Source organism: Chaetodon trifascialis, chromosome 12 (assembly GCF_039877785.1).
Source record: "Chaetodon trifascialis isolate fChaTrf1 chromosome 12, fChaTrf1.hap1, whole genome shotgun sequence".
Taxonomy (NCBI): Eukaryota; Metazoa; Chordata; class Actinopteri; order Chaetodontiformes; family Chaetodontidae; genus Chaetodon; species Chaetodon trifascialis.
Genome location: NC_092067.1, coordinates 23,175,578 through 23,188,175, shown reverse-complemented (window position 1 = coordinate 23,188,175; position 12,598 = coordinate 23,175,578). Strand labels below are relative to the sequence as shown.

At 42.9% G+C, this 12,598-nt stretch overlaps 1 protein-coding gene across 1 annotated transcript in view; it reads right to left on the bottom strand.

The window, feature by feature from the left end:
- Window positions 1–1,328: 1,328 nt before the first annotated feature.
- Window positions 1,329–12,598, bottom strand: part of col18a1a (collagen type XVIII alpha 1 chain a) — a 72,563-nt gene continuing 61,293 nt past the window's right edge. Inside the window, exons 20-42 of the mRNA XM_070975752.1 lie at window positions 12,324–12,422; window positions 10,801–10,836; window positions 10,533–10,622; window positions 10,413–10,445; window positions 9,814–9,849; window positions 8,851–8,910; window positions 8,663–8,740; window positions 7,986–8,021; window positions 7,831–7,884; window positions 7,648–7,719; window positions 6,911–6,985; window positions 6,152–6,182; window positions 5,725–5,778; window positions 5,566–5,600; window positions 5,345–5,476; window positions 5,041–5,188; window positions 4,780–4,844; window positions 4,485–4,613; window positions 4,090–4,122; window positions 3,672–3,992; window positions 3,230–3,427; window positions 2,914–3,029; window positions 1,329–2,715 (exon numbers count right to left, since the gene is read on the bottom strand). Coding sequence (XP_070831853.1) covers window positions 2,502–2,715; window positions 2,914–3,029; window positions 3,230–3,427; window positions 3,672–3,992; window positions 4,090–4,122; window positions 4,485–4,613; window positions 4,780–4,844; window positions 5,041–5,188; window positions 5,345–5,476; window positions 5,566–5,600; window positions 5,725–5,778; window positions 6,152–6,182; window positions 6,911–6,985; window positions 7,648–7,719; window positions 7,831–7,884; window positions 7,986–8,021; window positions 8,663–8,740; window positions 8,851–8,910; window positions 9,814–9,849; window positions 10,413–10,445; window positions 10,533–10,622; window positions 10,801–10,836; window positions 12,324–12,422 — 2,145 coding nt within the window. The 3' untranslated portion in view covers window positions 1,329–2,501. The remainder of the gene's footprint in view (window positions 2,716–2,913; window positions 3,030–3,229; window positions 3,428–3,671; window positions 3,993–4,089; window positions 4,123–4,484; window positions 4,614–4,779; window positions 4,845–5,040; window positions 5,189–5,344; window positions 5,477–5,565; window positions 5,601–5,724; window positions 5,779–6,151; window positions 6,183–6,910; window positions 6,986–7,647; window positions 7,720–7,830; window positions 7,885–7,985; window positions 8,022–8,662; window positions 8,741–8,850; window positions 8,911–9,813; window positions 9,850–10,412; window positions 10,446–10,532; window positions 10,623–10,800; window positions 10,837–12,323; window positions 12,423–12,598) is intronic.

The window sequence follows — 12,598 nt, the reverse complement described above, 5'->3', positions numbered from 1 at the left end:
AAATCACCTTGTTGATTACCTCTACCAAAGCACAATGTTACTGTTAAATGTCCACTGTGAAACGTTGGTAGTCGTGCTTTGCCATATGACAAGAATCTCATCTCCGCATAGGTCATTCATATCCAGGTAATGATATATTTAAAGGTACATACTCATATTTTTCCTTTATGTATACCCTTTGTGGTAGTAATAAAAATCTTAATGTATCAAATGTAAAGAGGTAAGACTTTTTAAAACATTTTTAACTATAGCTGCTTTGTTTTGAGCGCTCAGCTTTACCTTTGTGGCTCTCATCCGTAGACTCTCTCTGCACTGTTTGACACGATTTTTGCTTAGGCAATAAGAGGCTTGTAGTGTTCCAGCCTGGTGTTGGGACCGCTGAGCGGCGTCATTTTCGAAGTATGGCTTTCTGGTTCATGTCAGACTTTGATACCTAAACCACGTCCAGTGACAAAAGTAGCCCCTCTTTTAGGTACGAGCTCCTCATTTTGCCTTGGCTGGTCAGAATCCTCCTCGCTGGATTCGACTCGTTCACGCTCCTCCATGTTTGTTTCTTTCCTGTTTGCATCCGTGCCGTCAGCGCAAAGTGCAAAGCATTGTCCAGATGACGAAATGCAAGCCGAGCGCTAGACTGAGTAGTTTAAATAGTGTTGCTTTATGTGTGTAATCGTCATTTCTGTGCTGGTTTATACCTTTAACATGGCTATTAAATGTCTTGACCCCAGCTGTATTTCACTACTGTGATTTTGAGTTCTTCTCCAGTGTTGGTTGTCATTATACTGCAGTATAATACACTGTGCTTGTCTGCTGTCATAATGAAGGTAATGAGTCTATTTAAATTGTGGTAATTGAATTTGTAAAAGTAATTAGTTTCTGCCAAAAGTACACTAATCAACACACTGATAGATGGATCTGGAAGTACTTTTGTTTTAACACCCATAAAATTGCCAGTTACTACTAATTATTATGGATGTAACATTGTTTAAGGTCAGCCATTAACCTCCACGAGATGCCAGAGGAATAGTCCAATATTTACAACAAAAAAGTTCTATCAGTCCTATAGTTATTCATGGTTAAGTTGAATTGAAAGGTGTAGATTAACTGTGACCGTAAATAGATAACATACATAGTGCCTGTCATTGCCCCTGGAGACACTGATTTGTGTCAATGCCGTCAGCGACATCCCATGACATAAAACTGCCGGCCAGGGCCGCTGAGTGACACGCATCAAGGTCACGGTGCTGTCAGAGGTCTGCATGAGATGGTTCAGCCACGCAAAGAATTCCACACACTGCACTGACCTGGAAACAGTATGTCAAGTTATTGTTGTAGTTGAAAAAAGACTTTTATTCAGTGCCTGGGAGAAACAGTACAGCACGATTTGTTATAAAAATGGATATCCACAGGTTCAGTAAAGACGTCGGTGGCTCTACGGCCGGGTTAGTCTCTGAAATTCAATGCTAATGCAAAAACTGTCTCCTTTATAAACTGGTTTCCTGTCCCTCACACCCGTGACAGCAATCACTCCAACAAAGATTAGCAGCAAACTAATCGTTTCCAGCTTACTCGCTGATAGGTTTTTATGAAGCGGTCAAAGGGAAAATCATCATTTTTGATTCAAAAGGCTCAATTTCAGCTAGAAGGAGTCTTGCCCTCTGGATGTGGGATTATTCATTACAGTAGTGTCTGTGTCCAACAAGGTCATTTCAGTTTAGTGTGAAGTAAAAGCATACGAATGCACTTGAGCAAAAAACGCTGTAAAATGTACGTTTGCAGAATAATGCGTACAAAAGAAGAGGTTCACTGTGAGCTTATCTTCGTTCCCGGTTGTGTAATAAGGCACAGTTTCTGAGCTTTTTGTGAAGAGAATTAACGGCTGTGCTGTGTAAAATATAAGTGAGGGTGTTTAGCAGTTTTTATTTTTCCAAATCATTTTTTTTGTCCTTACATAACTTCATTTAAAAATAAATATCTATTATCTTCTTTAAATTTAAAATAGTCTTTAAAAGTTTGCTGTACCCCGTCATAACCCACAATTCTAAACTGAAATTGGAAAAAATGTGGAAATGATCAATACCTAAAAAAACAATAACAGGATGGATATAGCATTATTATAAACAGTTCAAAAGGTAAAACATTGATAACGTCAAAAACATTTTTTTTAAAAATCACAAATGACAAACATGTAATATACAGAATTTAAAAAAAATGGATACGATATGAGAATGCATTGAGCTTCTCCGCCCTCGTTTCACCCCTTGGAGAAAATATGTGCCAATGCCCCCGAGAAAAAGGACCAACACCGCTCTGTTCGACCCATCTCTTTGGCGTTTATGGAGGGGAGGAGCGGACAATGCAAAGCGTCTCTGCCAGGCAAAGAGCCACGGGGCCAGTTCATCGGACGCCACGTGTTCACAAGGCGCATTTTCAGGGAAGTAAAACCGTGTTTAACTAGGGCCCAGAAGAAAGAAAAAAAAAGGGGGGGTGGGGGTGGACGGGATTTATTTTTTGGAGTGTGATGTCAAGGCGTTTTCAATGCAGAGGACGATGTAGGAGCCAGAGCAGCTGCTGGAGGTCTGCTGCAGGAGGTGGCCGCTCTGTAGCGACGATGCCAGACCTGTCACGGCACGGTCGCCCGCCCGCCATGTTTCGCAGTAGTGGTCTGTTTGCCGGTGGCCTTTGTTACTTGATCCATGCCAGACCATTTTCTCTGGCCTGGAGGAAAGCAAAAACAAGCACAGAGGTCAGAACGCATGTGTACAGTATGTGCCCACAGACAGGAAACCAGCTAAATGTAAGACGAGGAAACAAAGGCTGCTGCTGCTACACACACGGCTAGGTGTCAGTGCACAGGATGGCGTGTTTAATGTGATTATTGCACACACAAAAAAAGCCCAGGTACCAAAAACTCACCATGCACTGTCCCTGAGGATATCTCTACCATCGAAGGAGTAGATCGGTACATTCTCCTTCATTTTGCTCGCATTGTCGCCGAAGATAGACTCCCAGCTGCTGAACAGCACTTGGTCCTGCAAAGAAGAGAATACAGTGCCTTAAATTTAATTATTCTACATAATTTGTCATTTGTAAAAGCAGCAAGATACACTGGATTAGGGTGGAAAACTAAGTAGTAAACCACTGAGACAGAATTCAAGTAAATGACATACATGTGTTAAGTGTAGTAGTATACACAGAAAACTGATCCGCTGTCTCTTTTGGACTGTCTCACCTTGAGGTTCACGATGGGGAAGCCGTCCCTGTCCGACCGGCGGACGATGGTGTAGAGGTCTTGCAGCTTGGAGGACAGGAAAGCTCTGAAAGTCCCCTTCAGACCCACAGCGCGGGCCTGCTGGAAGCACAGGAAGTCTGCCCCGCGGATCCCTCGCATGTTACCAGTTTGAGGGGCGTTCAAGGCGATGAGATGCAGCTGATGAGGAAGACGCAGGTTTGTGTTAAAACAGCTACGTCTGTTGGACCCACTCATGTTACAAATTCACATAAGTTTAGGAAATTCTCAAAAACAGGTTTTCAACTTTGTTGCACAATGTTGCGTCCTTTACTGTCTAGAGGAACAGAGCCTAGAACCTTATATTAAGCTAGGCCACTATGTCAGCCAGTATCTTATTGCAGATATATGTCCACTGCTAAGGAACAAGTAATGAAATACTCACTCCTGATCCTGATGTGTGCACGTGGCCACCAGGCTGCGGTACAGGTGGGTTTGGTCTCCACTGTGGAGTGACAGGGTATCTGTTCTCAGTCTGCTTGGTGGCTAGCCTTCCGTCTGTCTGACCGGTGTTCCTCGGGTCGGGGAATCTGGGATCATACTGTGGCGGGTATCTGGGCTCTACAGGTGGCTGTGGTGGAGGCTCAATGGGTAGGACGGCCGAACCTCCCTGAGAGTAGTGGCCGGCTCCGTTGTTTTGGGACTCGTCCTGGGCCTGGGGGTATAGGACCACAGGTGGAGGCTGGACCTCTGCCACCTCGTTCTCCTTTAAATTAAGATTAAGGAGATGAAAACTGAAAAGTGAATGTGAAAAGGCAAAATATGCTCATTCTAATTTTTTATTTTTCTTCTGTGGAACTTACGAGGTCTCTGAAGAAGGGACTGTAATCGCCAAGCTAAGGACAAAAAAAATCTATTTAGCAAATAGCGACATCTATTAACACTGAATCAGAGTACAGTAGTTACTTTAACCTTTTGATTTGAGTAAAGTTGTTTTACAGTTAAACATTTTGAGTAGAAAGTTATTTTAAATAACTATAAACACATAAAAGCACATTCAGTTTAAAAATGAGATTAACATGAATCAAATGTACATACAAACTGAGATTTCTTTAAAAACCCATTATTGGCTTCCTTGATTGATTGGTAGCTTTAAAGTCTAACTGCATTAAAGTTCTATGTTTTAAATGCCTGTTTTGAGCTCTAGAATAAAGTTCAAAGCATTGCATTTTCTTTTTTGTGTCGGAGATGACTGTACCATGACTTGCCGCAGTCCATTGCGCACTCTCAGATAAAGGTCTGCTTTGTCGATGATGTAGATGAGGCTGCCCTCTGCCTGCCGCCTGGCAGTAGCAATCATTACATCATATGACCTCAAAACTGTCACCTGTGGGAAAACAATACACGGTGATTAGCTTTTGTTTCACATAAATGAAATTCATAAATGGCTGCCATTTGCTCTTATTGTGAAAACTTCTGGTCTGCCCTGAATATCTTATTAGGCAAATGTATTTTTAGACACAGCGTGATCACATTGCAGCTGCAGGACTTACCCCAGAGGAGACACCAGGGACTCCAGGTGGACCAGGAGGACCAGGAGGTCCAGGGAGACTGGCAGCTTCAAAATCAAAACAAAAGCTGGTAAAGGATTTGGCTTATGAACAGCTCCAGATAGTGGCTTGAGCTCACCTCCACACCAGTTAGAGAGAAACTATGACTCTTCACTTCATAGATTACAGGCTGTATTTATTGTCCTGCGAAGGCTCTAGTCTGTCCTCAGGAGTGTTTACAGAGATCCAGAAAAAGTCACTTACTATTGGGCCTATATGGTCCAGGAAGAAAGGGAGATCCTGGAGGTCCAGGTGGCCCTGGAGGACCTGGACGACCATCATAACCAATCCCTGGTGGCCCTGGTGGCCCCTGAGGTCCAGGAGGGCCCCTTATGGGATCTCCCTTTGGACCCTAATGTGGAAGAGTAAAATCTAAATTACTGGAACATCACATGTGGACTGACAGCTCATGTTCTTACTGTACAGGCAAACCTAGAAATCTTCTGATCATTTAGATCTCGGCTGTTAAGACCTGAAAACAAACAGACATTTTACTCTCACAACTCACCGGCAGGCCTGGTTTGCCAGGAGGCCCTTGTGGGCCTTGTGCTCCTCCAAAACGTGGGTCGTAATATCCACCACCAGGCTCTCCCTTTTCTCCCTTCACACCTGAATCTCCACGCTCTCCCTTCAGTTCATTCTGTTGGAAATAGTTTAACATCATGAAGATTTTTCTTCGTACAGGACATCCAGGATACTAATGAAACTGGTATGTCGTGATGAGTTTACCTTGAATGTGTAAATATCAAAATTAGAGGCCGTTCCTGGGAAGACAAAGGGGTTTTAGTAATTAAGTACAAATAATTCACCTCAAAACCGTCCTGAAGTGCAGTGGATGTGTACGGAGTAATGGCACAGCATGTATATTTTATACAAACTAGGATTTACCTGGGATTCCTGGAAGTCCTCGATCACCACGCTCTCCTTTCTCCCCTTTAATTGCTGCAACAAAATATATTTTTTAACATCAGACACATTATCCCGCAGGTGAATCTGACGTTGGCACTGCAAAACTGTTAGCACCCTGTGTCACTGATAGCGATGTCTCCTGTGTTTTATCAAGTCATTCCTCAAAAAAAGTAAGACTTGACAGCTAAGTCTCTTGACAATAGAGTTTATATCCCCTTCAGGCTGAGGCAGCTGGATCAGACTGAAATTAAGATAGAACTGTTTATCTCAGCAGACACTTTAAAGCCTTTCTAAATCTCTCTTCCTTGACAGGCACGTTTACTTAACTTCTCCATTCTGATCCCTCTCTGTCTTATGGTATTATGTATTGGTGCTAAAACGACAAACTGTGTGTTGGAGGTCATACCTGGGTAATTCCTCGAAGTCTCATCATAGCGCTGTGGATAGATAGAAAACAATGCTCAATCAAGCAGTTCCCCGCACCAGCAACACTACAGAAAGTGTTTGTTTAAGGTTTATGTTAAATTATCCAACAACTGATTCACTAGTTTCCCAACAAGGCTCGAACAGCAGAACAAAAGCTCCAGATAATGACTGTTTGACTGCTTTAGGCCCTGCACACCTGCCGTTAAAATGCATCTTGGGTGATCTGATTGACTGAGATCTGATTGGTCCTTACCTTACCTGCCAACATTTAGCAGCTGTTTGAACACCGTTTCAGCTGATTTCAACATTTACACTTATTGATGGTAAACATGTAAATAATACAGTCCACAGTCGAGTTAGTCTAAATTCTGGGGCAAATTCTTAATTATCTGGACCTTCTTGCAAATTCAACATTAAGTGGAACACATTAAGTTTTTCTTTGTGTAAAAAACATCATGTTCCTCTGTGCCGGTGTTTCAGCTGCTACTGTTGGGCCCCCGGTTAAAGACAAGGCATTTGATCATTGCAAACAGAAATGATGTACATGCTCATTTGCATATAAAACAGGGAACCGAGATCCAATCAGCACTGGTCGCTCGAGACGCATTGTAATTCCAGGTGTGGACTAACTTTTAATGACTCAGCCACCATGACCAACATGAACTTTCTGCACTAACTGGTACATATAAAAATCCCAAATTTAGTTCAAGGTTTGAAGTTTGGGATCTTGTGTACTCACATTGAAGCGATCTAAGGGAATGGCTGGTCCAGGGGGTCCAGGAGGTCCAGGTGGCCCTGGTGGACCAGGGTTTCCCTGATGAAAACAGCAGTGTTAGTCACTCTTTCTTACTGTTTGGTTTCAGATACAGAGTGATTCCCATTTGGTAGTGGTGACATTACTGACATAGCATCAACAACTTCGACATTATCTTGATATTTTGGACACAGTGATTGCTTGCATTGATGTAAACGTGTTTGTTTTTGACGTTGGGTAAGCTTTCATTAAGATTGAAGGACGCTCACTGTGGAAGAATCCACTCACTGAGGAACAGAGTATCTACACACGTTGACATCCATCGACATTTATCAAAGTGGCATTGACAAATTCAGAAAGAGCAGCTCATTTAAATTCACAGCAAATAGCAGCGCTCGTACCATGTTGTCCTGACGAGATACAGAGCACAGCGGCTGACATTCCTTAAATTAAACAGGGGCTCTGTCTTTTGAAACCCAAGACATCTGATGTACATACTACAGTAATGTGTACAAAATTGGCTTGGAAGCTAATTGGTCACTTGAAAAACATCTGAAAAAAAAATTGTTTCCTGTTTAGATGAAGGTTAATTACAGCAAAGATGGCTAACCAGTCAGTTTTTGATGCTCCAATGCAAGACTTAAGACAGGGCACCTTTGATAAGTGACGGTCTTTATTAACTTCTGCCACGGTGAAAGCACCTATTTAAGCACTACACTTACTTGGTAGCCATAACCGGAACCACCTCCTGGCTCTCCTTTCTCACCCTTGTATCCATTTACACCAGGGCGACCCTGAGGAGAAAAAGTAATTGATTAATACTTGGAAAAACAGAAACAGTGCCTTTTAAAAATCTGTCCACAGCAACATATGACAACGTAAGACAGCAAGGACGGGCTACTTACAGGTCTTCCTGGCATTCCTATTTCACCCTTTAACCCAGGAGGTCCATACTGGCCCTAAAACAATAAAGCAGGAAGTAAAGGACAGTGTGATTTGTTTGCTGCTGGTTTGGTACATTAGTGTAGATGTGTCTTGGACAGAATGGTTGAGCACTTACAGGAGGCCCAACAGGTCCAGGTATTCCTCTGTCTCCCTACAGGCATACAGGCAGGAAGCACATTAGCACACAGAAAACCAGACTACAGGCAGTCAACCCAGCACACAGCAGATCACAACAGGCAACACACCTACACATGAAAAGCAGAAACATCCTGTAGAGTAGAGGCACCTGTGAAGACTAATAGGTCATCTGTGGTCAGCAGCGTGGAGATACTGTCCCAGAGTGGACATGGGTTTGTTTGTTTCTACGTTATGCTGCGTTAAATAAACAGATTGTAAGGTATGTAGAGAAGGAGAGACTCCCTGCAACAAATCAGTGGCCTTGTTACTGCAGCTAAACAGTATCTGTGGCTTATCCCTTTACTGGTTTGCAACCTTTTTGTTGAGAGATCAATCTCCCTCGATGCGGCTGCCGCTTACTCTGCGTCAAATGAAGCTTAGTACTCGCTTAGTAAAATTCAGTGTGTGCGCGCACATCTTTGCATGTTGAATTTAGACTTGGGCACATTTGCAGGAAAAAGTAAGTTAATTCAAAATTGAACTCAAACCACTGTAGGAATAGAATACTACTTTTTGGGAGTATTGATGATTACTGGAATGCAGCGGTCATGAATGTCCTAGTGTGCATGTGTGTGTTTGTATTTGTGTGTTTGACAGAAATGCAGCGAGACTCACCTTCACACCTGTCAGTCCTTCCAGAGAGAGAAGGTTTCCATCAGGTCCAATCACCAGGCCTGGCTCACCTTTCTCCCCCTGAACACAGAGCAGCAGCAGCAAGATGACGCACACTCAATTACAGCCGTGTCTCAGTGATAACGAGTCGATGAATTCATAGATGAGCAAACAGATAACCAAGACTTTACCTTCACTCCGTAGCCTGCAGGACCGGGGTCTCCTCTGTCACCCTTGGGTCCAATGGGACCCTGCAGGATAAGGACCGTAAGTGCAAGATTAAATAACAAGAGGTCAGAGTAAACAGTCATTTGGCAGCAGTAAAGTCTTTGTTTGCCTAAATCAAATCAAGCCCACATGATCAGCCAGTCTGTCAGTACAGTTCAGCTTCTGCACTGCTGAGCGGACCAATGTTTGGATAAAGAGGGTGAAAGTTAGCAGATGAGATGTTGTGGGCTTCTTAGAGTACATGAAGTGCCAGTTTAGTAGAACTGGAGTACAGAGAAGCAGCAAGTCATCACTCAGGTGTGTTGTGCCACTTCACAAAGTTAAGAGCGATACGGCCACAGCACTGAATCTGAATGTGAGCAGAAGAGTCACCATCCTCCTCTAAACGCAGCACACAAGAAAACAACAAGAACAACAATGAATTGATCCCATCAGGGAGTGTTGTCTGTGCAGCCAAAGCGTAGTGTCGCTCATTACTTCATGCCAACACCAATTTACTCCTGTGTGAGTAAACTGTTACTTTGGAGGGAAATGACTTTTTACTTAGAGCCTCTGAAATCATGGTTTCACACATGAAGTATCTTTTTTTTTTTGAATGAATGAATGAAATTTTACATTTATGATCTGTTTTTTAAGATTTGCATCCTTTGTAGGAGTGAACATTCTTGAGGCTGAGTGCTCCAGACAGGCTGGATTAACACATTGATGGTTCTGGTCTTTTCATGGGGTTTCTCAAATATAATACAATAAGAAAAAATAAATTAACAACAGGTGGGAAAGAGGCTTGTATTTTTAATTATAGCCTGCTGAGAACCACATAGAATGCCAGACAAACTCTTCAATTATGCATGTTCAGGTAAATACACTTTACATTTATGGCACTAATAAGGGTAAATACATTAATTATGTAACACAAGGAGACTTACAGGGAATCCAGCTTGACCAGGTAAACCAGGTCCTCCCTATACAGGACAACACAGTACAGTTTTACATATGGCTTCATTAGGTTTGTGTTCAGTGTTATGCAAACATCTGTTTCTGCTGACTTAACAAATGTCTAAAACGTCGGTTGTGAATTAAGAGCAGCTTTCACTCTTCCTTTAATAACATATTAAAATGGAAACAGATGTTTTGTTGTGTTGTAGTTATATTTGATAAAAGGTCAGACAAAAATAACAACAATCCAGTGTTCTCATAAAGTTTGAAAAAACAAATCACACACTGTCAGCGCCAAGTCGTCGTTTGAACAGTGGCCCAAACACATAAAAGGACAAGTTAATTGTAGGTTTCACCATGTGGTATAAAACCTTGTCATGTCTCAGTTGACAGACTTCTCGATGGTTATAATTACAAGTGCACGATCAGCTTTATATGTGTTGTAAAAAGCTCAGTGAAATGTGCACAACCTTGTAAACTTTAAACTGTAGTTACACCAAAAGCACTCAGTTTGGCTAAGCTGTATTTGTACCAGAGATGTTAAGCTGTATTTTGGTATCAGGATTACTGTGGAAACATGAGTACAAACCTCAGGTCCGACACCGCCAACGACACCATCCAACTGCAGTGACACAAAGAGAGCACAGTTAAGATGTACACTGATACTGATTAAAGTAAGTCGCTGTTTGTGCTTTTTTTTTTTACTTACGCTGCCAGATGTGCGGTAGATGATTTCTCCTGGTGGTCCAGGTGGGCCAGGTGGACCTGGGAGTCCGGTTCCATCGCGACCTGACTCACCCTAAAGCCACAACATGCACACATGCAGCAAAAAGTTTAGTAACTCCAAAGAACTATCAACTGTAAGTACAACGTGAGAGGAGTGTGACGCTTGTAGCAGTACAGCACTACAGACAGTTGCTTTGTCGTGAACATTGTGTATAAATGAGCAGATATTCAGGCTTAAAAACGATACTCACTCTCTCTCCTTTGTCACCTCTGTCACCCTTTGGTCCCTGAGAAATTAAAGATGAATGAGACAAAAGATATTTAATCAACGGTGAAAGCACAGGATGTCCAAATCCCAGCCTCACAAAGGTCTGATGAGAAGAACGACCTTATTCATTGAACATTCATGACAATAAAAAATGCTTCTATTATTTTATATTATTCCATGATGAATCTGTGAAATGAGATAATAAAATAAGTTAGAGCCCCTCCACACGTGCATATAGATCTATATAAAATACTCTGTCTGAAATGTTTTTTCCACAAAAAATCTTGTTAAAATCCTTAAAATGACATCTACCCCCCCTTCCTTCATTTAAAATTCAAGAATCTATGAATATGTGATTATTTTTCATTTCCAAAGTTTAACTCCTTGACACCACATATGTCCTACTTTACTTCACTTGTACACTGGAGGCTTCAAGTTTCCGCATCTCCCACCCCTTAAAATTTTACAAAAACATCCACCTCAAACATGTGAAATGAATGGTTCAGTCCAGCCTTCATCATCTCAGAAACATGTCACTGATCACACCCTTTCTCACGCCTTCATAACCAGTCGATTGGACGGCTGTAACTCCTCGCTCTCTGGCATCAGTTTAAAAAAAAATCCCTGTCCTGCCTCCAGCAGCAAAACTGTGCTGCCAGGATTTTACCTCGGGCGTGTAAACGTCATCACATCTCACCGATCCTGGCTTCCTAACACTGGCTATCTGTCACCTTTACAATCGATTTCAAGATGTCATTGATCACAGAGCCTCGAGAAGCCTCCCCCCAAGATCTTTTATCGGCCTGTGTCCCCTCCCGCTCCCTGTTGTTCTGAAGTCCAGATTAATACTCAAAGGTGATCGCGCCTTTGCAGTCAGGGCTCCCAGTCTTCGTAATGACCTGCCTGAGGAGATCAGGACTGCTAACTCCCATCCATCCATCCATCCATTATCTATACCGCCTATCCCTTTCGGGGTTGCGGGGGGCTGGAGCCTATCCCAGCTACAATGGGCGAGAGGCGGGGTACACCCTGAACCGGTCGCCAGCCGATTGCAGGGCCACATGCAAAGACAGACAAACATTCACACTCACACTCACACCTACGGACAATTTAGAGTCATCAATTAACCTAATGAGCATGTTTTTGGTCTGTGGGAGGAAGCCGGAGTACCCGGAGAGAACCCACGCATGCACGGGAAGAACATGCAAACTTCACACAGAAAGGCCCCGCCTGACCCGGGGATCGAACCGGCAACCTTCTTGCTGTGAGGCACCCGCACTACCTGCTGCGCCACCGTGCAGCCACTGCTAACTCCCTTTTTTAAAATTGCTAAATGTGCTTAGTTTTTATTGTAAAGCACTTCGTAACTGTGTTTTGAAAGGTGCTATAAAAGTTTATTATTTTGATAGCTTGTCCTCTCTGTAATAAACCAAATGCTCTGTCTCATCACACAGTCCATAGACCGTTCATAGGAGTGCCAGATCTAGAGGGAAATCCTCCTTTTACCTGAGGTCCAGGGAAGCCATCCAGTCCTGGTTGTCCATCTCTTCCTACAGTGCCTTCAGTGCCCTTCTGGCCTGGTAGACCAGGGAACCCGGGTTTACCCTGCAGAGGTACATTCAGATTACATCTGTGAAAAACTAAATCCAGTGAAGCACAGAAAGTGTTACATGACTGCCTGCAGTTTGCTTTCAGCTCTGACACCATGATGTGGTGGTGGACCAGACCTGAGCTGGTCAGGACTGTTTCTGCAGGCACATAGACAGATCTTTGCTAACATG